Source organism: Populus alba, chromosome 1 (genome assembly GCF_005239225.2).
Source record: "Populus alba chromosome 1, ASM523922v2, whole genome shotgun sequence".
In the NCBI taxonomy this organism is placed as follows: Eukaryota; Viridiplantae; Streptophyta; class Magnoliopsida; order Malpighiales; family Salicaceae; genus Populus; species Populus alba.
In genome coordinates, this window is record NC_133284.1 from 1,893,799 (window position 1) to 1,918,961 (window position 25,163).

Here is a 25,163-nt window from a genome sequence, read left to right on the forward strand (position 1 = left end):
CCATATGGTGTTTGATAAAATGCCAGTACGAACATAACCGACTGATGTTGTTTTCCTTGTTGATTAGTGCTTTAGAAGACCAAAATCTGATCAGTGAAGTGCATTGAGATTGTGAAATGGGACCATCAACAGGAGGAAGAACAAGACTCTCTGGAATGCAGAAGCAAGTGCTTAGTATGTACCGGGGCTTCTTACGAGCAGCTCGTTCAAAGTCCCCTGAAGATCGACGGAAGATTGAATCCTTTGTTTCAGCTGAGTTTCGCCTCAACTCCAAACAAGTAGATCGCAAGAATTTCATCTACATTGAGTATTTGCTTCGCCGTGGTAAGAAGCAGCTTGAGCAGCTCAACAGTCCTGATACTGTTGGATTGTCATCTATGAATGCCACTTTCTCTGAAACTGAAAATCCCAAAAACTAAGTTGAGATGAATTACTCTGACATCTGCGTAATATTGTGACATCTTTTTTTCTTGTGCAATTTATTTCTTGTTCAAACAATTCTGTTCATAAAACGCCTGCAGTCATTTTTTTTCAGTTGTCTTAAGCAGGTTTGCATGCCATTGTTCTATAGAGGCCATGCTTGATGTTTAAACCAATGTTAGTTTCTTCTATGTCTTGTTTTTTTTTTCTCTGCAACGTAGTTGGTACATAATCGAACTGCAAGCAATTTGTCAAAATAGAAGTAAAATCACGCGGAAGGGACAGGAAAGATTGAGCCGAAACTAACAAATTGTATTTCCTGCTTCTTGGAAAGTCCTATCAGAAAACATTACTTCCCTGTACAGTTGCATACCCTTACTAATTTAGCTTCATTGTTGAAATAAACAGTGCATGTTTCCTTTCTGTAGTCCAGTAATGGTCCCAGAATAAGATTGCTTTGCCCCTTTCGCTACAAAGCTCATTGGGTGATATTTGCTCATTCCTTCTCTCATTTCAAAGCTGGCTTACTATTTGATTTGTTTTATCCAAATTGCACTTCAGCTTCAAGCTTTCACCTGTATGTTTCTTCACCCCACCATACACAAAGCAACCTTTATGTCTTTCAGCCTCTAAGGATACAGAGTTCTTGAATCCAACCCCGCAACCAAGCAGAAAACAGGGTGGTCGTGTTTTGCAACTTGAAGATTAAGGTTGCTGTCCGTTTCTTGATAAACTACAAGCATGCCAGGATGGTCAACCGGTTCTAGCATCACTGATTTGCCAATAACATCCATACTTGTTTGAAGGTTTCGAGGAAGATTTGGTAGCAAAAATGAGTAATTGGAAAAAATTGTTTTTAAAAATATTTTTATTTAGAAATATATCAAAATATTTCTTTTAAAAAAAATTTATTATTGAGATCAATACTATTTGAAAATTAAAAAAATAAAATTTCAAAACTAAAAAAAATCAAAATTTTTCAAAAACACAATAAATAATGAATGGAGAGGAGAATTGTTGCCAGACCCAATGTTTGAATTGATCCAGAAAGAGGTGGAGTGTCTAGATCGTTGTGTAAAAGTAACCAGATGATCATTGTGAGCAGGAGATATTGGAGTTATCCATTCTGAAAGAGAATCAGCTGCTACATTTTTGATGTCCCAGTCAGCGGAAGTTTGACATTGCGGTGAAAAAGTATTTTTTAAAAAGTTTAATTTTGTTTTTGTTTTAACCTAATATGTTTTTGATATTTTTAAATTATTTTGATGTGCTGATCTCAAAAATAATTTTTTAAAATTAAAAAAATATTATTGATATTTTTTTTTTGAGTGAAAAGCACTTTAAAAACAATAATAATCATACTTCCAAACACACTTAGTAGTAGCACGACTAGCAAGGAGACAAGGGCCATAAAGGATTGCCTGAACTGAAAGCATATTCAGTCCTGTCATCTGAATAAAGGATTGCCTGAACTGAAGCATACTCAGTCCTGTCATCTGAATTTTCATCCAAATCCAAAATTTTGATCTAAATGTTAAAATGAAAATCTTGAGAAGAGCAGATCTATGCAATAGGTTTTAACATCTTCCTTGGCCAAACTTGCGTTGCATTGAATTTATCAAAGAGAGCATAGCACTGATAACAACTGCCAGCTTTTGTTAATAAATATGAGCTTTACTTTATTTTCCAATCATGGAAACAATAGCTCTATCCACACATTTTAAGCTTGAAAGTTAAAATAAATGGTGTAAAATTCATCCCTCAAACTATGTAATGGTGCAAGAAGAAAATTCTTTTTGTCCCCCTCTGCCACAAAGCTGATTGGATGATATTCACTTAGTCCTTTGTTCATTACAAACCTGGCTCCCTGATTAAATCCTGGATCTGATGACCCTAACTTGCAGCTAAGCTTCATGCTCTGGCCTGACTTGTAATTGACACCACTGTATATATAGCAACCCTCCTGGCTTCCTGATTCCAGGGATACAGTTCCATCTTTTCCATCCAGTCCCAAAACTACACGGAAGATAGATGAACCATCATCTGCAGCAGAATTTGTGACGGCAAGGCTGCTGTCTTTTCCTTGCTGCACTAAAAGCATTCCAGGAAGATCAAATGGTTCAAGCATCACTGATTTGTCAATAACATCATTAATTCCGAGGACTTTGGAGGACGTAGAGTCATTAAAGACAATTCTAAATGTGGCTTGAAGACAAGCGTCAGTGCCAGGTTTCGGGTGCTCTTCCATTGTAATTGACTGGTTTGAATTTGTTAACACAAAAGTTGAATTTCCAGAGTCTTGGGAAAAAGATACAAGTTGTTCATTGTAAGAGGCAGGGATTGGTGTTATAGAGTCTGAAAGAGAATCAGCAGACCCGGCTTTGAGGTTCCAGTTGTTAGGATATTGCCATTTATTGGCAATACCCCACCACCAAGCAAGTGGCAGCACCATTAGTGCCACTAATGGTGGCATGTTTTAAGGGAGTTTTGGCCCCTCCATGTTGACCATGTAATGCCTATAAAAGGGCATAATTATTTGAGAGCAAGTGTGAGAGAAGAGAGAACGTGAGAATGAAGTGAAGAGAAAGAAGAGAGAAAGAGCTGCTGCCATGGGCAGCAGCCCAGCAGCTGCAAGGCAGCAAGAGAGATGGGAGTTGAGTGATTAGATCCTCCTCCATGTATTTATTGTATTCTTTCTCTACTCTAATTAAATGGACTTTCTCCCGTGGATGTAGGCGGTTTTGTCGAACCACGTAAAATATTGTGTCTCAGTGTGCTTATTCCTCCGTTGAGCAATTATCAGTACATCACCGGTCACCGGATTCGCGCCCAACACCAGTCACCACTGGTATGACCAGCAATCAGGTAAGGACCATAGAGTATTGCCTGAATAGAAGCATACTGGTGCCGGTCATCTGAATGTTGTCAGAGGACTTTGTCAGTTATATGACCATCATCATTATAGAAATTATAAAAATATTTTACATTTCAAGCAAGAATCCAGTGAAAATACCTTGTATGGCTTCTGTTCTCAAACTAATGGGAAGCTGTAGGCTTAATTTGTCACCACTGCTCCATTTTCTATTGACTGATAAGAAACTACCTGCATTAGAAGCAGAATATTAAAGGCAACACCAGGATTTCCTCCGAAGATGCCAATCAAAAGGTGGTTCCAATCGAGCTCTCCCATTAGCTCTTACGAAACAAATTAAATCAAATATGAGAAACATGTATATTAAGAAATAAACAGTCATGATTCATGAGCATACTTCACACCTGGAGCCGGTATAGCCAAACTCTGAGAGTTTATTGTTGCGGTAGCACCATCTAAATGTGTCCAAACTGGTATCCTCAAATTCAAGGTAGATGCTTGGCTTGACCCCTGCATAAATCAGATCCATTATGATCATCAGTTACCCTTTTCTCAGCCCTTATTAAACTTTTGATTCTATGAGCTCTTGCGTAAAGAACATAATAATAAGTTTACAGGAGATTTAGCAGTGTTTTTCTCTCCTTTTCCTAATCAAGGAGGATCCAGGTTGAATTTTTTTATAGATAGCAAGGACCTCCTTTAAAGAGCAACACTAACTTCTGTATGCTTCTGTGATAGATCAATTGTAGCAAATACCTCGTTTGGAGAAAAGGTGAAAGTCACCCGAAGATAAGGATCCGAAGAAACAACAGGATCAACTTTCTGATTGATCATGATCTGTCCAGATTTCCAATCAAGAGAGCTTGATATATACTGAATAATGTAAAGACCTGGGACTTCTCCTTCCTCTTCAAAATATATGGAATCTCCCAGCTTTGAAAATGATTCAATTCCTTTCGAGTCAGAAACAAAAAATAATATCAAATTGTTAGCACAGAAGCAGAGGAATGGTGGAATGATCTGCATCGGATTAAAAATCATTTGAAAAGAAATCCACATACATCAACTGACATTAATGGCATTGGTTTAAAAACATTTGGAAACTTCAAACACAATGAATAGAGGATTAATCTGCATCGGATTAAAAATCATTTGAAAAGAATCCTACATGCTTCGAGTGGAATAAACTGCATCAGTTCAAAAATATTTGAAAACTTCAGATGCAACAAAGGAAGGAATAATCCGCATTGGATTAAAAATCATATGAAAAAAATCAAAATGCATTGTGTGGAGTAAAACAATGCAGTTTATTAGCAGTAAAAAATGATTAGATATGGTGAATGTATTCGCAGGTAAGAAAGGATAAGGCGGGTAACAGATTCCACACCTGTTCCATAGCAGCACCAAAAAGTATCGTACAATGTCCCCCATCCATGATAGCTTTTGCCTTTGGAACTTCCAGGATGTTGTGGAAGCATGTAAATCATCACTCCAGGCTCTGTTCCTCTTTGGATGCCTAGCACACCATTTGTCAGAGCACGCTCATAATAATCTGCATAAGCCATTTCTTTGGTCCATCTGAACAGGTGGCGGGACACCTAAAGGTTCCAGTAAATGTGTAGAGTGTTTTAGCAGGAAAATTTATGTAATATGAAAATGAAAAAAAAAAAAAACTACAAGGCAAGTGTTGAATGGATGCGAAGGACAGCCCTAACCAAGTTACAATCAAAATAAGTTTCAAAAAGATTGAAATAAATTCTATACATCAAGGTACACATACACAAAATTCTATATCAGTAAGAAAGAGATAAGAATGGAGACATACCTTCAGCATATTGTAAGTTGTGCATGATTCCTCATTTTCAGTCTGTAATGTGCTAGCCAGTCGCTTTGGATCTGACCTAGTCATACATCAGGCAAAGGTGTCAAAATAACACAGGGTATGATAACAGTGTGGACAGTACGAGCAACCAGATAATCAGGTAAATGACAGGAAACGAACTTAGCAACCATTTCTATGAACTTGGAATCATCCATATGAATGCCAGAATTTAACTAAAAATGACAATCAGTACCAGAACTCGCTAACAGAAGTTCCTCCAGTTGCATAGCTGTGAGAAGAGGTGACTATATCCATGAAGAATGTCCCTATATCCTGGAAGACACAAATCTATTTTAGGCAGTTTTAAGATAAGAGATCATTCATGCATGACTAATCTAACATGAACAGCTATGGCTCAATCAAAATGATACAAAACTTCATCGAAAATGCTGTTCAGACAGTATATGATTAATATAATGCAGTTAACCTTATAAAGTGGATCTCCAGTGATTTCATATCTCATCTGTGCACCAATAACGATAGGGATGTGTGTATTGGCGTGGAAACCTGATATGTCTTCAGCCTACAGGGAAGAAAAGAAGCTTCTGTGAGAATATCAATCAATCAAGTATAGATTAATCTTATCCCTTTATTACTCTCTTCCAACAAAATTCTGACCTCCCTCCAACATCTTCTCCTTCAGTCCTAGATAAGGAACCATTCTACCCGCGCACCGACACCCAGGCATCCTAAAATTTCATCACCAATTGTGGACTTGATAAATTATCCTGTATTCCAAATTCATTCTATTTGCAATATAAAATTTTCAAAAGTTCATCTTATATCAGTCTTGCTTAAATGGAATGGTTATGTCAAAGATGATATCATTTCGTTTTAAAAAATTACAAAATCAGAAGTTTGTTTTCTCAAAGGGGAATGATTCTTATCAGCAAAAAGAGGGGGAAATATATATATATAATTTCATAAATTATCTCAAATAAAATAAATAATAATCAAAATAATAAAAGTTAAATCTAACATACTAAAAAGTTGAAAAATGATGAAATTAAAAAAAAAATTATAATTTCATAAATTATTTCAAATAAAATAAATAACAATAATAAAAGAATGAGGATCAAATCTGATAAATAAAAAAAATTCAATTAAAAAAATGATAAGAGAAAAGCAAATAATAATCATAAAAATGAGGATTGAAATTGATATAAAAATCAAATTAAATCAAATTCTAAGGAATGAAATTGAAAAAAAAAAAGATTCAAAACAAAATATATAGCAATCAAAAGTTTGAGTATTAAATTTGATATAATTAACAAATAACATAATATTTTTCAAAACAAAATACATTTTTAACTAATTTCCTAGATGGTATAGTAACTCTTGTGTGTGTGTGTATGCATCCTAGTTGTACAGAATAATACAAGGAAGTTTTTTATACCTCTACATGGTATCTCAAATGTTCTTTTGATGTATTTGATGAGGCCCAAATCTATTAAACGATGAGGTAGGGTGATTCCAGTATACTTTGCTGAATTGAAACATCTTTGGCATGAACTTGATCACCAACGTCCAATTAAAACGGTGTGTGCTCAAGATATCAAAGTCCGTCAAGATGAGATCGTGAAAGATCGTATCTATGACTTTCTTGCAGGTTTAGATGATGTCTTTGATAAGGTTGATAGTGATTTCCTACGGACTAAACCCCTACCAGGACTTTTTTTTTTTCTTTTTTTAATAGTAGAAAGTTTTATTAAAAAAAAAGTTATAAAGATAATAGCCTAACTTACATTAGATGAGCAAGTAGAGGAAAGGAAAGCACAAAAGTTGTTGCATGAAACACGGGAGCACAACAAATAGGAGGAACGAAAAAATCATAAGAAACCAACTCCTCTCTACTGAACATTCTCTATATTAATCTCTAAAGAGCTGGAATCAAGCCTCAAATATAAAGCAATACTTTGGCGCACCATGGAGAAAACGATTTGGAGGTTAGGGGCAGCGTCATTAAAAATAACGTCATTTTGGTGAAGCCAAAGATTCCAAACAATGCATGAGAAAAAAAAGAAAAAAAGATGTCATTAGAGATTCTGTTGCTTGCCTTTAACCATGGAAGACCATTGGTAACACATATCATCAACAGATTTTAGAAAAACACTGCAAAATCCTCGATTAGAAAGCAATTTCATCCATATATTCCAAGAGAAGTGGCAATGAATGAAGAGATGACTTGAAGATTCCAAGCTTTTATTGCAGAAAGCGCATCTTGATTCTTGAAGGGTGAGGTAGTCATGCTGAAATAGAAAATCTCTTGTGGTTACTTTGTCTTGGACAAGGAGCCAGAGAAAAAGTATCGGTTTGAATAATGGACATAATATCCTTCCATATCTTGGAGGGTTGGTTGCAGGAAAATTAGGATCCCATTCTCATAAGTTGGATTGTATATCAAAGAAATAATCATTTTCCATAAACTTGTACCTGAGAAAGAGAGTTTCCGAATTCATTTTAGTAGCAAGGCTCTGTTTTTCGATATAAAGAAGCCTACACCGAGCCCTCCTTGTTTCTTATCCCGCATCACTAGTCTCCATTGGATCTTGTAGAAAAATCTCTGCTTGGTATATCCACACCACAAGAAACATCTTAGATGGATGAAAGAAGCCTACCTACCCTTTTCAACATCTTAAATACAGACATAAAATATATAGCCAAGGAATTAAGAACACTTTTAATGAGACAAAGACGACCAACCATGCTTAATAATATTCCATTCCACATACAAAGCCTTTTACAAAACTTTTATATCACTGGCTTCCATGTGAAGATACGAGATGGATTGGCTCCTAGTGGCATATTGAGATATTTGCTTGGGAGGGAGTTTGATCTGCAAAAAATAGATGTAGCCAAGCTCAAGTGATCGTCGATATTGATACCAATAATGGAGCTTTTATGGAAGTTTATGTGAAGACTTAAAGTTAGAGCAAACCATCTTAAAATTCTTTTAACTTGAACTAATTGATCAATATTTTTCGGGATGAACATTAGCATGCCATTTGCATATTAACTAGGTTGAATTTATAAAAATGCACTTGAAATCAAGTTTAATAAATTTTGCTTTTAAATGTAATTCTATTGTGCTAAAATCATGAAAAAAAAAAACTTGTGGACACAAGTTTAATATATTTTCTACTTTTAAAGACAATCAAGTGATTTTATTGTTTTAAAAAAATTGAGAACATCATTTTAAAGCTGATTAATCTGAAAATGATGAACGAACCCTTGTGAAAATTTTCTTCTGCCCTAAAACAAATGCTGCTTGCTTTCTTGAGAAGAGTAAAAAAATAATTTTATTGTTCCTATCTATAATAGTTTTGATGAACAGTAAAACAATGGCTGCTTTTAGTTTTTTTTTTTTTTTAAATCACAAATATAATATAATACATTATGTTATCACTAACTTCGATGGAGTGAAGTCGAAGAAAACAGCACGTGGCTACAATTCCTTTACCCCAAAATGGGACCTCAAAGGATGGGTTGGGCCTTAGATTATTTAGCAGTTTGATTCATCCCTGGAACAAATTTTAGTTGGCCCAATGGACTCTGGGCTAAAAGGGGGCAAAGTCGAAGAATGTTTTTTCTTATCTTTATTTTTTTAAAATATTTTTTAGTTTTTCTTTTTTTTTCCTTACATTTTTTTTGAAAAAATATTATATTATTTTTATTTTTTACACACTCTACACTTATCATATTTATATCATTATTTTTTTTCTATTCTTTTTTAATTTGTTTTTTAATTTTTTTATTTGCATGTTTTTTTAAAATTGTTATACAAAAACTAAATAAATGATGTTTCACTATAATAAGTTTAACATTGTTTAATTTTTCGTTAGGTTAAAAATTAGTTTGAGATTTTACATGGTTTTTTATTAATGTGATATTTACTATATTTTATTTTATGTAAATATTTATTTTTTTATTTACGGTTATATTTTTTATTCGATGTTAAAAAGCAAACTAATAACAACTACACATTAATTTTTTTACATGAGAAAAAAAAATTATTCAACTTACAGTAGATAAGTTGAATAATCAAGTTAATATTTTGTTTTTTTATATTTATTAGTAAGGATTGTTGTCGATGCATTTAATTAAATGCATGCATATATATTTTTTATTTATAATTGAAATTAAAAAAAAATACATTTAAAAGGCTTATATATTTATTTGTTTTTTACTGAAAAAATAATCCGTGCCGCAGCAAAATACGTGACAAATTACTAGTTGGGAACTAATGAAAGGATGCAAGTGTGTGTACCTTTGGCAATAATGAAAGGATTATATTTTTTTATCTTCCGGGCATGCATGGAATGGCCCACATGGAACAATACGAATTTTTTGACCAGTTAATTACACAAGAATTCTCGTGAAACATAACCAAATGCAAAAGTTATGGCAGATATGTTTTTGTGTTTTTTAAAAAATATTTTTTATATTTTTTTATATTTTTAGATGGGTTTTATACGATAATATTAAAAATAAATTTTATAAAATAAAAAAATTATTTATATATATTTTTAAGTAAAAAAACATGTTGTTAAAAGCAATCATTATTTATTTTTTTAAAAAATAATTAATACAGCTCTCTCTCACCAATTATTAACCCGCACAAAAATGATAATTTCTTGGATGGAGCAATGCAGGATTTTCTTAAATGCAAGCTTGGAGGACTTTATTGAACCCATAGGCGACATTGCGTAATTTTTATGCCGAAACCCTTGAAGTTATTAGCAGGGAAGAATTTGTGAAAATGATGTTAGTAGATGCTGCCTTCGTCATTATGGTCATACTGAAACGATGCTTCAGTGCTTTCCGAGGCAGAGACGACAGTATCTTCTCTCGTCCATGGATGATAGGTGAAGTAGGGATATATCTGTGCATGCTTGAAAACCAGCTTCCATTCTTCATTCTCCAGGACTTGCTTAAGCTATCCAAGATATTCAATCCTCACGAGGAAAGTTTGTTAATTATGCTTGTCCATGAGTTCTTAAGAGGTGTGTGGGATTCATGGGCGACAGAAGATTATGTGGAGATACTTAGTTCTTCAAAAATTGAACATTTTGTTGACTTCCTAAGAATTTATCAGCGACCACAAGGCCACACCGGCCAAGGATACTCAAACGCCTGACAACAAGCGCTGCGAAGATGCTGCATCAAGCTGGTGTCAAATTTCAGTCAGGCGAAAATTATGTAGGTAACTATATATATTCACATGATGGATTTGCTTGTTGATTCTCCTGAGGATGTCGAAATTCTTGTTCGAAATGGAATTATAAAGCTGGCTGGAGTAGACTAGGCCTTGACCAACTGAGAATATTTGAGCTTCACTTCTGTGCTTGGTGAAGCAGATGGGCACGAGCTTAAGGCTGAACAAATCTTTCAGCAGGCTTTTATGAGAAAAAAACAAAAGCCTGGCTCACTTGATCATTTAATGAAGTACATTATAGCAGCCTCACAGGAAACACAAACAGAACACACTTTTATTTGTAGCACACGATCGAAAGGGTAGAACCTATTTCACTTGAATGACAGAACACACTGTTTGTATGACAGTGAGTATTAGAAGAGCCCCGGCTGCAACAACAGAGATGGAAGCCCATGGATTATGGAAATAATTTTGTTTCAAGGCTGCTATCCATTTGTACCTCCGCTTTCCGCAGTACTTATTCAGATCTTCAACGACATCAGCATAATAAAAATTGTCAAGGGAGATCCTATTTCCTCCGTCAAGATCACGGAGAACACTCATAACTGCATCCTTATCACTGAGCCAATAATCTATAATTCCATTCTTAGCAAGTATTTCTACATCATTAGTACCACGAACAAGGTTTCTGATGGTAGCGATATAGTCACTTACGTATCCACCTCTGCATTGGCATTCCTCAAAGGCGTGGAGGTTTCTAAATAACATCTCTGTATCATCCTCTAAATATAGTGGTGGTATTTCCAGTATCCCTTCATATAAATCAAAGTTCATGTCAAATATTTTTTCCCTGGACCCCAACTTCAACTTGACTCCAGATTGATGGAGCTCCATTGCACTCGGTGTGGTTCGAGTTTGAAGAGCCTGTGGCTGTTTCCGCTTTGCTGGCTGCTGACACTTTCTTAGCAAGTCAACAAAATGGTCTACTTCAGAGGATTTGATTTGCTCCGAAATGACTTTTGGCACCCATGAATTCCCAAATGCGCCTGATAAGAAATGAAGAGTAAGCTCAATCATGGAACATTCGTCCTGTCTTTTGGAAAGCTTAAGCAAGTCGTCAAGAATGAAGAATGGAATCTGATTTTCAAGCAAGCACATGTCAAAATCGATTCCTCTTATCATCCACGGTTTACCGAATATACGGTCATAGTTGATTGGGGTGAAAGAGCTAAACCGTATCAGGAAGACCACAATGATGAAGGAGCTATCTAGCAACATCATTTTCACAAAGTCCTCTGTACTAATATTTTCAAAATTATCTGCAAAACAGTTGCGCAATCTTGTCTCCCTCCCTGCAATAGCTGCAATGCATTCCTTGACACTTAACTCACTCAGTTGAAGAAACTCTTGCAGGAATATTTTTTTATGCTCTTCCATTTCTTTCAGCTCTTCTTTTCCATGGTGAATGGGCCCAATGGAGACTATTTGAGGTGTGAAGGCACGATCCTTCAAGTCTCGTAGTCTTTTAGGAACTCTGTAGATGGAACACTTACTACAGAAGGCATGCAAGGTTTTCAACTCCTCTTGCACATACGCTGTTAGTTTGTCAATGTCAAGCGAAACATGATAATTCCTTTTCATCTGCTCAGTTGATGTTCCAACAATCTCCATCCTGTGACACAAATCTCAATTGATCAGATGTTTGCCGGAATCACAGAGAATCATCAGATCAATCATTGAAATGATCTCTACAGTCAAGATTACCAAATCATTAATTTAATACGGATGCTTAAACAAATTCCAACACAAATGTAAAGAGGAAAAGAAAATATCACACAAAAAATTATTACAGCATACGTAGCTTCTCTAAACTACAACTTGCATACTTAGATTTGCTTCAAAACATATATAGAAAAAGCACTCAGCGGCCTTCTGGCAGAAACAAAAAACTCACTCAGTAGCTGAAGTGTTTTTTCACAAACTATGGTCTGAAGTGTTTCTGATCAGAATCTTCTTGAAAATTCTGTTCCTGCATTTCTCCATCAGTTCTTATTCTACACAAAGTCTTCGTCAATGTACACTTTTGCAGCTAAACAACAAATCAGTATTATTATCAAGTGGGGTTGATTACAGCTGTTATATATTAAAATAATATCTTTTTATTTTTAAAAATAATTTCTTACTTCAATACATTAAAATAATTAAAAAAAATAAAAAAATTAAATTTTTAAAAAATATAATTTCAAAAACATTTTTTTTTTAAAAAGTTATATTTAGTATTATGATGAATAATATTTTTTAAAAATAATTTTATTAAAAATAATTTTTTTTGTGAATGTAAAGCGAAACATGATTATTATTCCTCTTCATCTTCTCAGTTGTGGCCCCCCAACAGTCTCCATCCCGTGACGCAAATTTCAATTGATCATGCTAAAAAAAACTTGACTGAGTTTCGTCAAATTATATTATTTAGCACATGATTGAGAATAAGATTGCGCATGCTAAAAGAATTATGGCCTGGATCTTTTCAGATACTTTTCGCTCTTACAAAGCTAAAACTTGACTGAGTTTCGTCATTCTCTTTTGCTTTATGGTTCGTGAAACTCAAACTTTGCCATTGCCATAGATGACAATGTCTTGAGGGTATGCTTTGGTGGCCCTATCTGTGAAAATTAACGAGCTGGAGAACATGGCAAGGTTTATTATGCAGTGGGAGGTTCGTATCATTACCTGCTCTAAGGTAATTAATCCAACCCTATTTACCTTTTTTTATTTATGTTATGCATCTGGATTAATGAATTAGAATGTTACCTTTATTTTAATCACGTTAAAAAGAAAATCTCAAAAATAATTTTTAATAAAATGCTAGCTATAAAAGTGAATGAATTAATTTCTAAAAGTCTTCGTCAACTTTTAGAGTCTTCCAGCTGGACCACAAACAATAAGCGGGATCTGTTCCAGCTGTTGTCTGTTAGGATGGAAATGGCAGCTCAAATCCCGGGCCACGTGTTGGGTGTGAGGCCTTGGGTTTTGTAGAGTCTTTTTATTTGTAAAAACAATAACAGTAACCAGACAGATAAAAATTACAAATCGCTGCCATTACTATACAAGTATCTGACCGAAACATGCAGGGGGCGGAGCAAGGAAAAAAAAAATTAGGGGAGTCAAATTATTATTTAAGAGGGGTCAAAAAAAAAATTCAGTTATTTTTATTAAATTTATAAATATTTATAAAGGGGGGGTATTTTAGTTATTTTTATTAAATTTATAAATATTTATAAAGGGAGGGGTATTTCCTTGTAGGGGTCAGGGCCCCTACCAGCCCCCCTCCCTCCGCCACATGTGTATTTTCAAAAACAAAATCATTTTATTTTCTTTTAGTACCCGGGGTTACAACTTTATACATAAGACATATTATCAATATTAAACTCTTTTGTTAACGTTGTATCTGACCGAAACATGACCTTCTGATATATTTTCAAAAAAAAAAAATCATTTTATTTTCTTTTAGTATCCGGGGTTACAACTTTGTAGATAAGACATATTATCAATATTAAACTCTTTTGTTAATGTTGTATCTGAACGAAACATGACCTTCTGATATATTTTCAAAAAAAAAATCATTTTATTTTCTTTTAGTATCTGGGGTTACAACTTTATACATAAGACATATTATCAATATTAAACTATTTTGTTAACGTTAGAACGGTTAGATTTTACCTGATAAAATAAGGATTTCCTTACTAAGAAGAATTTTTCTTAAACCATAGACAGATCAACAATTAGAAATACAATAACACCTTAGCATATATGAGATAATTAAACATGCAGCTTATTTTAGATAGAGCATATTTGGGATGTTAATATCTTTTATTTACGCAATCAGTCCCCGTACTCAATTTCTGAAATCAATTACGAGTTTTAGTGATCAAAATACTAAATAGCAACTTTCATTCCCTCATTTCACTACTAAAAAAACAAAAAATTCTTGTCTTCTCTATTTTTTGATTTCCAAATACCTAAAAGAGTAAAAAATTACCGTAACGCCACATTCGTGCTGTATCTAAAATGAAGAATGGAAGCTGATTTTCAAGAAAGTTATGTCCTTGGATACAACACTGATCATCCAAGGTTTACTAAATACACGGATGTGTAAACAAATTCCAACAGAAATGTAAAAAGGAAATGAAAATATCACACAAAAATATTTGGAAGGAAACGAATCTGAATTATTACAACATATGTAGCTTCTCCAAATTACAACTTACATGCTTAGATTTGCTTCAAAACATATACATATTTATTATCTTTACACAAACTATGCTATGCTTGATGGAGTGTTTAAGAATGGTATATGATATTTCTCAGATGGAATAGAATTCATTTTTAGCAAAATATTAAAAAAATAAAATGATGTGTTTACTCTACACTGCCTAACAAGCAAAACATTAATCATTTTAATAATGCTTTGCTTTTTTTATTTTTTATTAATTTTAATCTTATATTTTAATATTTACTTTGTTCAGATTAAATTTAATAATTTATTTTGTTTTATTTTCTATGATCCATAAGGATGAAGCCAAGACATTAGATTTGAAGGGCTAAAGTAAAAACAAAATTAGGGGGCTAAAGCTAAATTTACTAATTGTAAAGCTAAAATTTATAATTTTTCAAGGGGGGAGACAATGGGAAAATTTTGCATGGGCATTGGCCCCTACTAGCCACCCTCTACCCCAGCTCTTGATAACTCAGGTTACGAGTTTAGTTGGTTATCTTGTTTTCTTTTAATTTTAATTTTATCCTTTAATATTTAGCTTGTTGATGATTGACCTTCATGATTTTATTTTGATTTACTTTCTATAAGATTATCTGAGCTTTATGACCTAAGTCACGAGTTTGACGAGTTAATTTAGTTGATTCATGTTTTTTTTCTTTTTTTAATTGATTTTTTTTTAATTTCATCTTTCAATATTTTATTATTAGAAATTAGGCTTCCTATTATTTTTATTTGTTGAGTTTGATGGGTTAATCCATGTCAAAGTGGATCATTGTTTTTAAATTGATTTATTTTTTAAATTTTATCCTTCAACATTGGATTGATTGCAAATTGGATTTCATAATTTGTTTTTTATTTTCTTTCTATGAGGTTATCACGATTTCATAACCTAGATTTTTAATTTGGCAAGTAAATTCACGCTGGCTTATTCTACAAAGAGTCTTCGTCAATGTAGACTTTTTCAGCTAAACAACAAATCAACATTATCAGGTAGGGTTTACTACAACTGTTCATTTTTTAAAATAATTTTTATTTAAAAATATATTAAAATAATATATTTTTATTTTTAAAAATAATTTCTTACTTCAAAGAATTAAAATAATTAAAAAAAACAGTTTCAAAGTCATTCTAAAAAAAAAATTTGTTTTGTATTATGATGCACAATTTTTTTAAAAATATTTTTTATTAAAAATATATATATTTTTAATTTTTTATATTATTATTTCAAAATAACTAAATAGAGGAGAAGGTATCCCTTTGACCACACACAAGAAAGATATACTTTAGCTTTTCACAAAGTGAAAGCTAAATTGGGTTTAAAGTGAAGATTTTTTTTTTTTACAAAGTGCAATTTCTTTTACTTAAATACTAGATGTTTGGCCTGGTTTATGCATCAAGTCGGATCAGTTTTTTAAATATAATAAAAATATAAAATTATTGTTACTGTGCTTTCTAAATAAAAACTTAAATCATCAAATAAAAATCTAATATATATTGAGTGACATTTTTTTTTAAAATATTAAAATTATGATATACTGAATGATTTTTTTTTAATATTAAGGTATGAGCATATTATATCGACCAGGAACAAGGTTATGAGATCATGATAACTATATAAAAATTAAATCAAAATAATTTAAAAAGTCTAAATCCTAAACAATTCCATGTTGAATGATAAAAATAAAAATAAAAATCATTTTTTTAAAGTAGAAAAAAGAGAATGGTATAACCTGTCAAATTAAAAAAATGACATGAGTCAATGTAAACCTATCAAATCTATTATCTCAATCATGAAAATGGTACAACCCCATAAAAAGCAAATGAAAAAAGATTACGAAGCTCGATTCCTAACCAACTAAATATTAAAGGAAGAAATTGAAAAAATCAATTTAAAAAAAATACAAAAAAAAAAAAACCCTAAGTTAACCTAGGTTAATTTGTCAAACTCACAACTTGAATCATGAGATTGAGATAACCCTATATAAAGTAAGTAAAAAAAATTACAAAGCTCAAATCCTAAACAACCAATGATAAAGGAAAAATAGAAGAAAAAAAAACCTAATCCACTCGAGTTAACTTGTCAAACCCATAACCTAGATCAGAAGATCAGGAAAACCCATAGAAAAAAAAAAGAAATTACAAAGCTCACATCCTAACTAACTAAATGCTAAAGGACATTTGATTTTTTTTTTTGAAAGGACCATAAAAGATGATCCAAGTCATGGTTAAACTTGCAAACCCGTGACCTGAGATTTGAAATTAGGATTACCCCATAGAAAGAAAGAAAAAAATCAGAAGCCACTTAACCATCTCAATGTTGAAGGATGAAATTAAAAAAAAAATAGTAATCAAAAGAACGAAAATCAAATTTCACAAAAAGAAAAAATATGACAGGTCACTTTGCTATTTTCGAGAGGGCCACACATGAAAATCGAGGAAAGTGGAGAGAGAGAGAGGAGAGGAGAGGAGAAGAAAGAAAAGAAGACGGCAACACCGGTCACCTATTAGCAAGAAATGTTGGAGGACTAAAATGTATTTCACAAATAAATTTGAAAGTATCATTATGCTACCTGTGTTTTTCAATTCATTTCTCAGTCTTAAATGAGAAATTAGAAAAAAAAAGCCAATTAAAAAAAAACTGAATTAGTTGGGTTAACCTGTTAAACTTGTGACCCAGGTTATGAGATTTAGACAACCCAATAAAAAACATATCCAATGTTGAAGGACACGTGACCTGGATCATGATTCTGAGATATGACTATGATAACATTTTAGAAATAAAATAAAAAAATGATTCAATTTAACTTGAGTTAAAATGCCAAAACCTACGACTTTGATTGTGAGACTAAATATCCCAATTGAAAGCAAATAAAAACATATTATGAAACTCAATTCCCAACCAACCTTGTATTGAATGATGAAATTTGAAAAAAAGAAATTAATTAAAAAATAACATAAAAAACAGCCCAAGTCAATTCGGATTAACCCATTAAGCACTATTGATCTGGAGTCATGAGGACGAAATAACATAATAGAAAGCACCAAAATAACATAATAGAAAGTAAAAACAAAAACAAATTTTGGAGTCTAATTCTCAATCAATCCAATAATAAAGGATGCAATTGAAAAAAAAATTAATTAAAAAAAAGAAAAACATGAGTCAATCAGGTTAACTTGCTAAACCTATGATTCATATAATGAGAGTAATAACTCAATAAAAATAAATTGATGAGATTAAAAAAAAAAATTTAATTGAAAAAAAAGAAAAATACTATTCAAATGAATAGTATTAATGCTTTGCGAGGAGGGAAGGTGTGTTTGGGAACACGATGCAGACCGTGTTCTCAAAAATTTTGAATTTTTTTTTGCTTAAAATGAAATTTTTTTTTAATGTTTTCAGATTGTTTTGATGTGGTGATATCAAAAAAAAAAAAATTTAAAAGAAAAAAAACTTCATTTTGATGTATTTCTAAACAAAAAGCACTTTGAACCGTCACTGCTAACCACAATCCCAAACAATTAGAGTGAAATCCTTTCCTTAATTTAGTTTATAGTTGGTAGTATTTTCTATTGAATCTAGGTTTTCCATGGGCATATGACGGCTAAGTTGACGAAGGTTATACTTATAATGATTCCCTCCTTTTGTAACTCTTAAAAATTTGACATTTTCAATTTTAAATTAGTTTCTTTTTTGAATAATTTCGTAGTTCATATACTGGATAAAGATCCACTCAACGAGTAAAACATGTAACTGATCTTTACACTCACTGTGCTTGATGGAGGGTTTAAGAATGGTATAGGATCTTTCTCCAACGGACAAGGATTCTTTATACTCACCATGCTTGAAGGAGGGTTCAGAAAGGGATGTGATCTTTTCTCCAATAAACAAGAATTTTTTATGTCGATCATGTTCCCAATTATTTCTTTTTTGTTTGTTTGTTCTAATATGTTACTGAAGGATAAACAAGAAGTGGAAGAAACCAACATGGATTGGTTACAGAAGGAAATACATTGCAATTTCAGAAGAGGAAATCACAGAGCACACTGTTTATTTACAGAAAAAAAGAAACAAAAGAACAATTGAAATGGCAGAATCTAAACAACTTGAATGATAGAACACACTGCTTGTATGACAGTAAGTAGGAGGAGAATTCCAGCTGCAATAACAGAGATTATGGTCCACGGATTGTCGAAGCACTTCTGTTTCAGGTCTGCCTTCCATTTGTGCCTACGGCTTTTGTAATACGTGTTCAGATGTTCAACGACATCAGAAAAATAGAAATCGTGCCTATCAACAATATTTTCTTTGGAAAGATTGTGGAGAAGTCTTATGAGGGCATCGTTATCACGTAGCCCATTCTCCACAATTCCTTTTCTTGCGAGTATTTCTAAGTCCTTGGAAGCATGAACACCAAATTGATCATCGTGATATAGTTACCTATAAAACCAGAACCGAAATGGCATTGCTCAAAGGCTTGGACATTCCTGAATAACGTTTCTGTGTCATCCTCAATCTTTAAACATGGAATTTCCAGTGTCCCTTTATCAGCGTCGAATTTTATGTCTAGTAGTTTCTTGCTGGACCCCAACTTAAACCTGACTCCAGCTTGATGGAGATCCATTATTGCACTGGGTGTGCTTAGATTATCAATTTCCTTTTCCTTTAGCTGTTTTTGCTCTGTTGGCTGCTGACAGATTCTCAGAAAAGCAACAAAATGCTCTGCTTCACAGAACTTGATTTTCTCCAAATTGTCGTGGGGCACCCATGAAGACCATCTGTGTGTCAAGAATACAAAGGTAAGCTCAATCAAGGAAATATGGCACCATATTTTGGATAGCTTAATCAAGTCTTCTAGAATGAAGAATGGAAGCTGATTTTCAAGCAAGCACATGTCCCTGGATACATCACTGATCATCCAAGGTTTACCGAATATACGGTCATTTCTGCATCCAATATTTCCGAAGCCAATATTTTCGAAGCAAATCCTCAGTAAGACCATGATGACGAAGGAGCAATCGAGAAGTATCAGTTTCACAAATTTTTCACTGCTAAGCTTTTCAAAGGTTGCTGCATAACAGTTTCGCAATCTAGTTTCCTTCTCTGCAATAAATGCAATAAAATCCTCAAGGTTTACCTCGCTGAATTTAAGAAAATCTTGAAGGTACATTTTCTTATGCTCTTCCATTTCTTGTAGCTCTTTTTTTCCATGGTGAAGTGGGCCGATGGAGACTACTTGAGGTGTATAAGCTCGTCTATTTAACTTGAGTAGTCTTCTAGGAACCCTGTAGATTGAACACTCATCGGAGAAAGGACGCAATTTATTGAACTCCTCTTGCATGGACGTTGCTCACTTGTTAGTGTTAACCGAACCATGATCTCCCTTGTTCATCAGCTGATCAGTTGAGGTTCCAGCAATCTCCGTCCTGTGACTCATTGAGTGATCTCTCCTGTCAAAATTACCAAATCATTTATTAATACGGATGCGTAAACAAATTCCAACACAAATGTAAAAACGAAATGAAAATATCACACAAAATATTGTCAGACAATCACAAAAATATTTGGAAGGAAACGAATCTGAATTATTTCAACATACATAGCTTCTCTAAATTACAACTTGCATACTTAGATTTGCTTCAAAACATATATATGCGCATATATATATATATATATATATATGCGCGCGTGTTTAATCTTTATATATATATATATATATATATGCGCGCGCGCGTGTTTAATCTTTACACTGACTATGCTTGATGGAGAGTTTAAGAATGTTATATGATATTTCTGCGATGGACATGAATTCTTTATTAGCAAAATACTAAAAAAAAAAGATACTTTTACTCTGCAGCACCACAAATCACTGTTCATTTTGATAATGTTTTATTATTTTTTAATTTTTTAATATTTATTTTATTGAAAATTAATTTCCATAATTTATTTCATTCTACCTTTTATAACCCATAAGGGTGGAGCCACAACATTAGGTTTATGGGGGCAAATAAAAAAAAAAAACTTTTAGAGGGGCTAAATGTTAAAATTTATTAATTTAAAGGCTAAAATTTATAATTTTTCATGGGGGAGACATTAGGGAAGAATTTGTAAGGCCTGCCACCCTCTACTTCTGTCCTTGATGATCCAAGTCATGGATTTAATGATTTAATTTTTTTTAATTTTAATTCTATTCTTCAATATTTAGTTTGTTGAGGATTAACCTTCGTAATTTTGTTTGGATTTACTTTCGATGAGATTATCAGAGCCTCATGACCCAAGTTATAGGTTTGGCGGGTTAATCCGATTGATTTAGGTTGTTTTCTCTTTTTAATTGATTTTTTTTAATTTCATCCTTCAATATTTTATTTATTAGGAATTAGTCTTCCTATTTTTTTTTTTATATTTGCTTTGTATGAGGTTATACTGGTCTCGTGATTCAAGTCGCGGGTTTGATTGGTTAATCTATGTTGAATTGTGTTATTTTTTAAATTGATTTATTTTTTAAATTTCAACATTGGATTAATTGAAAATTAGATCTCATAATTTTTTTTTTAATTTTTTCTATAAAGTTATCATAATCTCGTGACTTGAGTTTTTAGTTTGGTAAGTAAACCCGGGTTAACTTAGAACTTTTTTTAGATCTTTTTTTAATTAGATATTTTTTTAATTTCATCCTTAAACATTGAGTTAATTAAGGATTTGGTTTCATAGTTTGTTTCGATTTATTTTTTATGGAGTTATCATGATCTTATGACCAGAGTTGTGGATTTGACAAGTTAGATACATGTCAATCCAATATATTTTTATTTCAATTTTTTTTGAAAAGAATATTTTCTTGATTTTTTATAGTGAAACTATACTTTTTACTGATCGTTCAGGTTATTTTTAAATCCATCAACTCTATTGAGTCAGCCCCCCTATATTTAATTTTTTTTCTGCTAAAAAAAAAACCTTTAGCAACCTCTAAAAATTTATATTTTTATGTTCAAAATAAATTATCCGACTAATAATAAAGCACGAGCAAATGATCTTTTCTCCAACAAACAAGAAATCTTTTATGTCCATCTTTTATTACTTTTTTGTTCTAATATGTTGCATCTTTTATTCGATACGAGGGATAAAATTAAGAAGGATAAGGACTCTCAAATACTCTCATTTATATTTTTCAATCCTCTTAACTCAATGAATTACCTCTCATCTTTCCATTTCTTTGTAATTCTCAAGATGTAATAAGTATGATAAAAAAAAATGATAAAGCTTCTCGAATCAACTTGGGCTAACATAACAAACTTGTAAACTAAGTTGTGAGGTTGGGCCAACCTTATAAAAAGTAAATTGAAGAAAAAATAAGTTAATCCCCGATAGTTCAAATGTAGAATGATGAAATCAAGAGAAAAATCGGTCAACAAAAAAAAGCCTACAAAAATAAAACTCCTACAAACCTTGGGTAAGGCTGCCAAAACTCACAAGTTAGATCATGCAAACAAGATAACTTGATAGAAGGCAAACCAAGAAAAATAACAAAGTTTAATTTTAAAATAAATCTAATTTTAAAAGATAAAACTAAAAATATTAAAAAAAAAAACGACCACCTAAAAATTCCCGAGTTACCCAACCAAACTTGCTTTTTAAATCATGATATCATAATAACCTAATGGAAAGGAAACTTAAGAAAATCATGAAGGCTATTTTTTAAAATGAATAATGTTGAAAGATGAAATCGAACAAAATAAGTGCAAAAAAATAATGGTAACCTTAGATAATTTTTCAAACCTATGACCTTAGTCACTAAATCAGAAACAACCCATCTAGAAAGACCATGAATCCTAAATCTCAAAAAATCAAATGTTGAATGATAAAATAAAATAAAAAAAATTAAATATATAAAAGGATCAAGAATAAAAAAAAAAACAATTAAGAGAATGAGTACTTGATTTGAAATAAAAAAAGATAAATGAGAAACAACTCTGATGTTTTGAAATAAATAAGTAGGAAAAGGTAATAAAGCCCTTGAAAGCTTAAAATTGGGTATGAATGATTAGTCTCCATCGGACCACTTCACCATGGCAAAGAAGAGCTGAAAACAATGGAAGGGCGTAAGATATTGTATTTTCAAGATTTTCAAAAATTCAGCAAGGCATGCTTGGAGGAGTTAGTTAAAGTTGTAGGGGAGAGGGGGACAAGATTGCGTAGCTGTTATGCAGAAATCATTGATCTTAGTAGCGAGGAATATGTTAATGGATAGTGTCTTCATCATTGTGATCTTCCTGAAAAATGGTTACGAAGACGTCAACCGTTTATTCAATAAACCATGGATGCTAGGCGATATAGCATTTGACATGTTCTTGATTGAAAATCATCTTCCATTCTTCATTCTTGAGGATTTGTTTAAAGCATCCGAAATAGCCAGCCGTTTCGACGAGGAATGTTCAGTGATTAAGCGTGCCTACAAGTTCTTTAAAGATGATTGGAATTCTTTGTTGAGTACTGAAGGCATTTTGGAGGAAATGAAAGCCTCCGAAGTAGCACATTTTGTTGACCTTGTAAGAAATGTCAGAAGCCATCAGAGCCGAACGCACCAGAAGCACTAGAGTCTATAAACGTACCAAGTGTTACAGAGCTCCAGCAAGCTGGGGTCAAGTTCAAGTTTAGTCCAAGCAAAAGCTTACTTGACATGAAATTCGATAGGGGGATTCTGGAAATCCCACTATTAAGAGTACAGGATAGTACAGAGATCTACTTCAGGAATCTCCAGGCATTTGATAAATGTGATAGTAAGTCCTAATTTAGAAAAGCCATATGTTTATCTTGCTTTCTTCCTGTTCCTTGCAGCCATGAGGCATGGATTGAGGTGTAGTTGTTAAACCCATTCTGGCTTGTAGTTTGGCCTGGCCTTCTTTTTGAAGCAATAAGTCAACCTTTAACCTGTTTAACCATATCAAACTTGAGTGAGATTTGATCTAGTTATTTCCAAGGAATTTAAAAAAAAATTATCTCGTTGTTTCGTTTTAAAAAAAACCACTAAAAGCATATCGTTTTGAAATTAACCGCCCTGTTACTAGGGTCTTTAGCCGGGTATGATAACTATGATTCGAAGGGAAAGTTCAACAAGATTTCCTGCTTTATATAGTTATTTGAGACTCTTTTCTGTGAGAATCCATGGAGTTTTCATATGTTCTTTACATTTGTTTTGTATTTGTTTCAGTATCATTATCAGTATCATCAAATAATTTGTTGAGTCTGACGGATAGAAATTATCCCAGTTCATTCACAGGATGAAGACTGGCGAAGAATCAAGCGAGAAAAATGATAAGGGAGATCATGTTTCTCTAAATATTGGAAAACTTAGGTCCAAATCCTTTATCGGTAGAGTGTTGTATCTATAAAGTTCCAAAGCGACTGCGAGTGTTAAACGACAAGGCCTCCACACCTCAAGTAGTCTCCATTGGTCCATTTCATCGTGACAAAAAGGAGCTGCAAGAAATGGAAGAACATAAAAGAATGTACCAGCAGGATTTTCTTAAATGGAGCAATGCAAGCTTGGAGGACTTTATTGAACTCATAGGCGGCCGTGAAGCAAGATTGCGTAATTGTTATGCCGAAACCTTTGAAGATATTAGCAGTGAAGAATTTGTGAAAATGATCTTAGTAGATGCTGCCTTCGTCATTATGGTCATACTGAAACGATGCTTCAGAGCTTAATTTCCGAGGCAGAAACGACCGTATCTTCTCTTGTCCTTGGAAGATACGTGAGGTAGGGATTGACCTTTGCTTGCTTGAAAACCAGATCCCATTCTTCATTCTCCAGAACATGCTTAAGCTATCCAAGATATCCTTCCCTTACAACGAAAGTGAATTAATTACGCTTGTCCATGAATTCTTAAAAACTGTGTGGGACTCATGGGTGACAGATGATTGTGAGGAGATAAACAGTTCTTCTGGAATAGAACATTTTGTTGACTTCCTGAGAATTTATCAGCAACCAACAAGGCCACGCCGGCCAGAGATACTCGAACGCCGATCCACAAAAACTGCGAAGACGCTGCCTCAAGCTGGGGTCAAATTTCAGTCAGGCTCGGACAAAAAATTGCTTCACATAGAATTTGAGAAAGCGTTTCTGAAAATCCCACCGTTCAGAATATCAGATGATACGGAAATCTTACTGAGAAATCTTCAAGCCTTTGAGCAATGCCATTGCGGCGACAATTATGTAGGTAACTATCTTTACATGATGGATTTGCTTGTTGATTCTCCTGAGGATGTTGAAGTTCTTGTTCGATATGGAATTATAGAAAATTTGTTGTCAAATAATGAGGCAGTGTCTACTCTTTTTTACAATCTTTCCAGAGAAAATAGGATCTCAAAGAATTTCTACTTCTCTGATGTCCTGGTAGATTTGAATAACTACTACGGAAGAGATTGGCCGAAATGGAAGGCAAACTTGAGACAAAATTATTTCCAAAATCCATGGTCCATATTCTCTGTTATTGCTGCTGCTTTTCTCCTCCTACTTACCATCATCCAGGCGGTGTGTTCCATTATTCAACTCGTTTAGATTCT

At 33.0% G+C, this 25,163-nt stretch overlaps 3 protein-coding genes across 3 annotated transcripts; 1 reads left to right on the top strand and 2 right to left on the bottom strand.

The window, feature by feature from the left end:
* Window positions 1-2,009: 2,009 nt before the first annotated feature.
* LOC118061452 (uncharacterized) lies at window positions 2,010-5,835 on the bottom strand. Its single transcript, XM_073404441.1, has 10 exons — window positions 5,782-5,835; window positions 5,602-5,697; window positions 5,368-5,447; window positions 5,118-5,193; window positions 4,680-4,890; window positions 4,049-4,245; window positions 3,697-3,802; window positions 3,434-3,523; window positions 3,255-3,335; window positions 2,010-2,799 (listed from the first exon to the last, which is right to left on the bottom strand). Exons 1-10 carry the CDS (start codon window positions 5,833-5,835, stop codon window positions 2,141-2,143), a joined length of 1,650 nt encoding a protein of 549 aa, XP_073260542.1. The 3' UTR covers window positions 2,010-2,140.
* A 4,568-nt stretch (window positions 5,836-10,403) lies between these two features.
* On the bottom strand, window positions 10,404-12,071 carry LOC118061461 (UPF0481 protein At3g47200-like). Its single transcript, XM_035074901.2, has one exon. The coding sequence runs from the start codon at window positions 11,998-12,000 to the stop codon at window positions 10,696-10,698; it is 1,305 nt and encodes a 434-aa protein (XP_034930792.1). The 5' UTR covers window positions 12,001-12,071; the 3' UTR covers window positions 10,404-10,695.
* A 12,033-nt stretch (window positions 12,072-24,104) lies between these two features.
* On the top strand, window positions 24,105-25,158 carry LOC118061491 (putative UPF0481 protein At3g02645). Its single transcript, XM_035074932.1, has 2 exons — window positions 24,105-24,275; window positions 24,391-25,158. The coding sequence occupies exons 1-2, from the start codon at window positions 24,105-24,107 to the stop codon at window positions 25,156-25,158; spliced, it is 939 nt and encodes a 312-aa protein (XP_034930823.1).
* The last annotated feature ends 5 nt before the right edge of the window (window positions 25,159-25,163 follow it).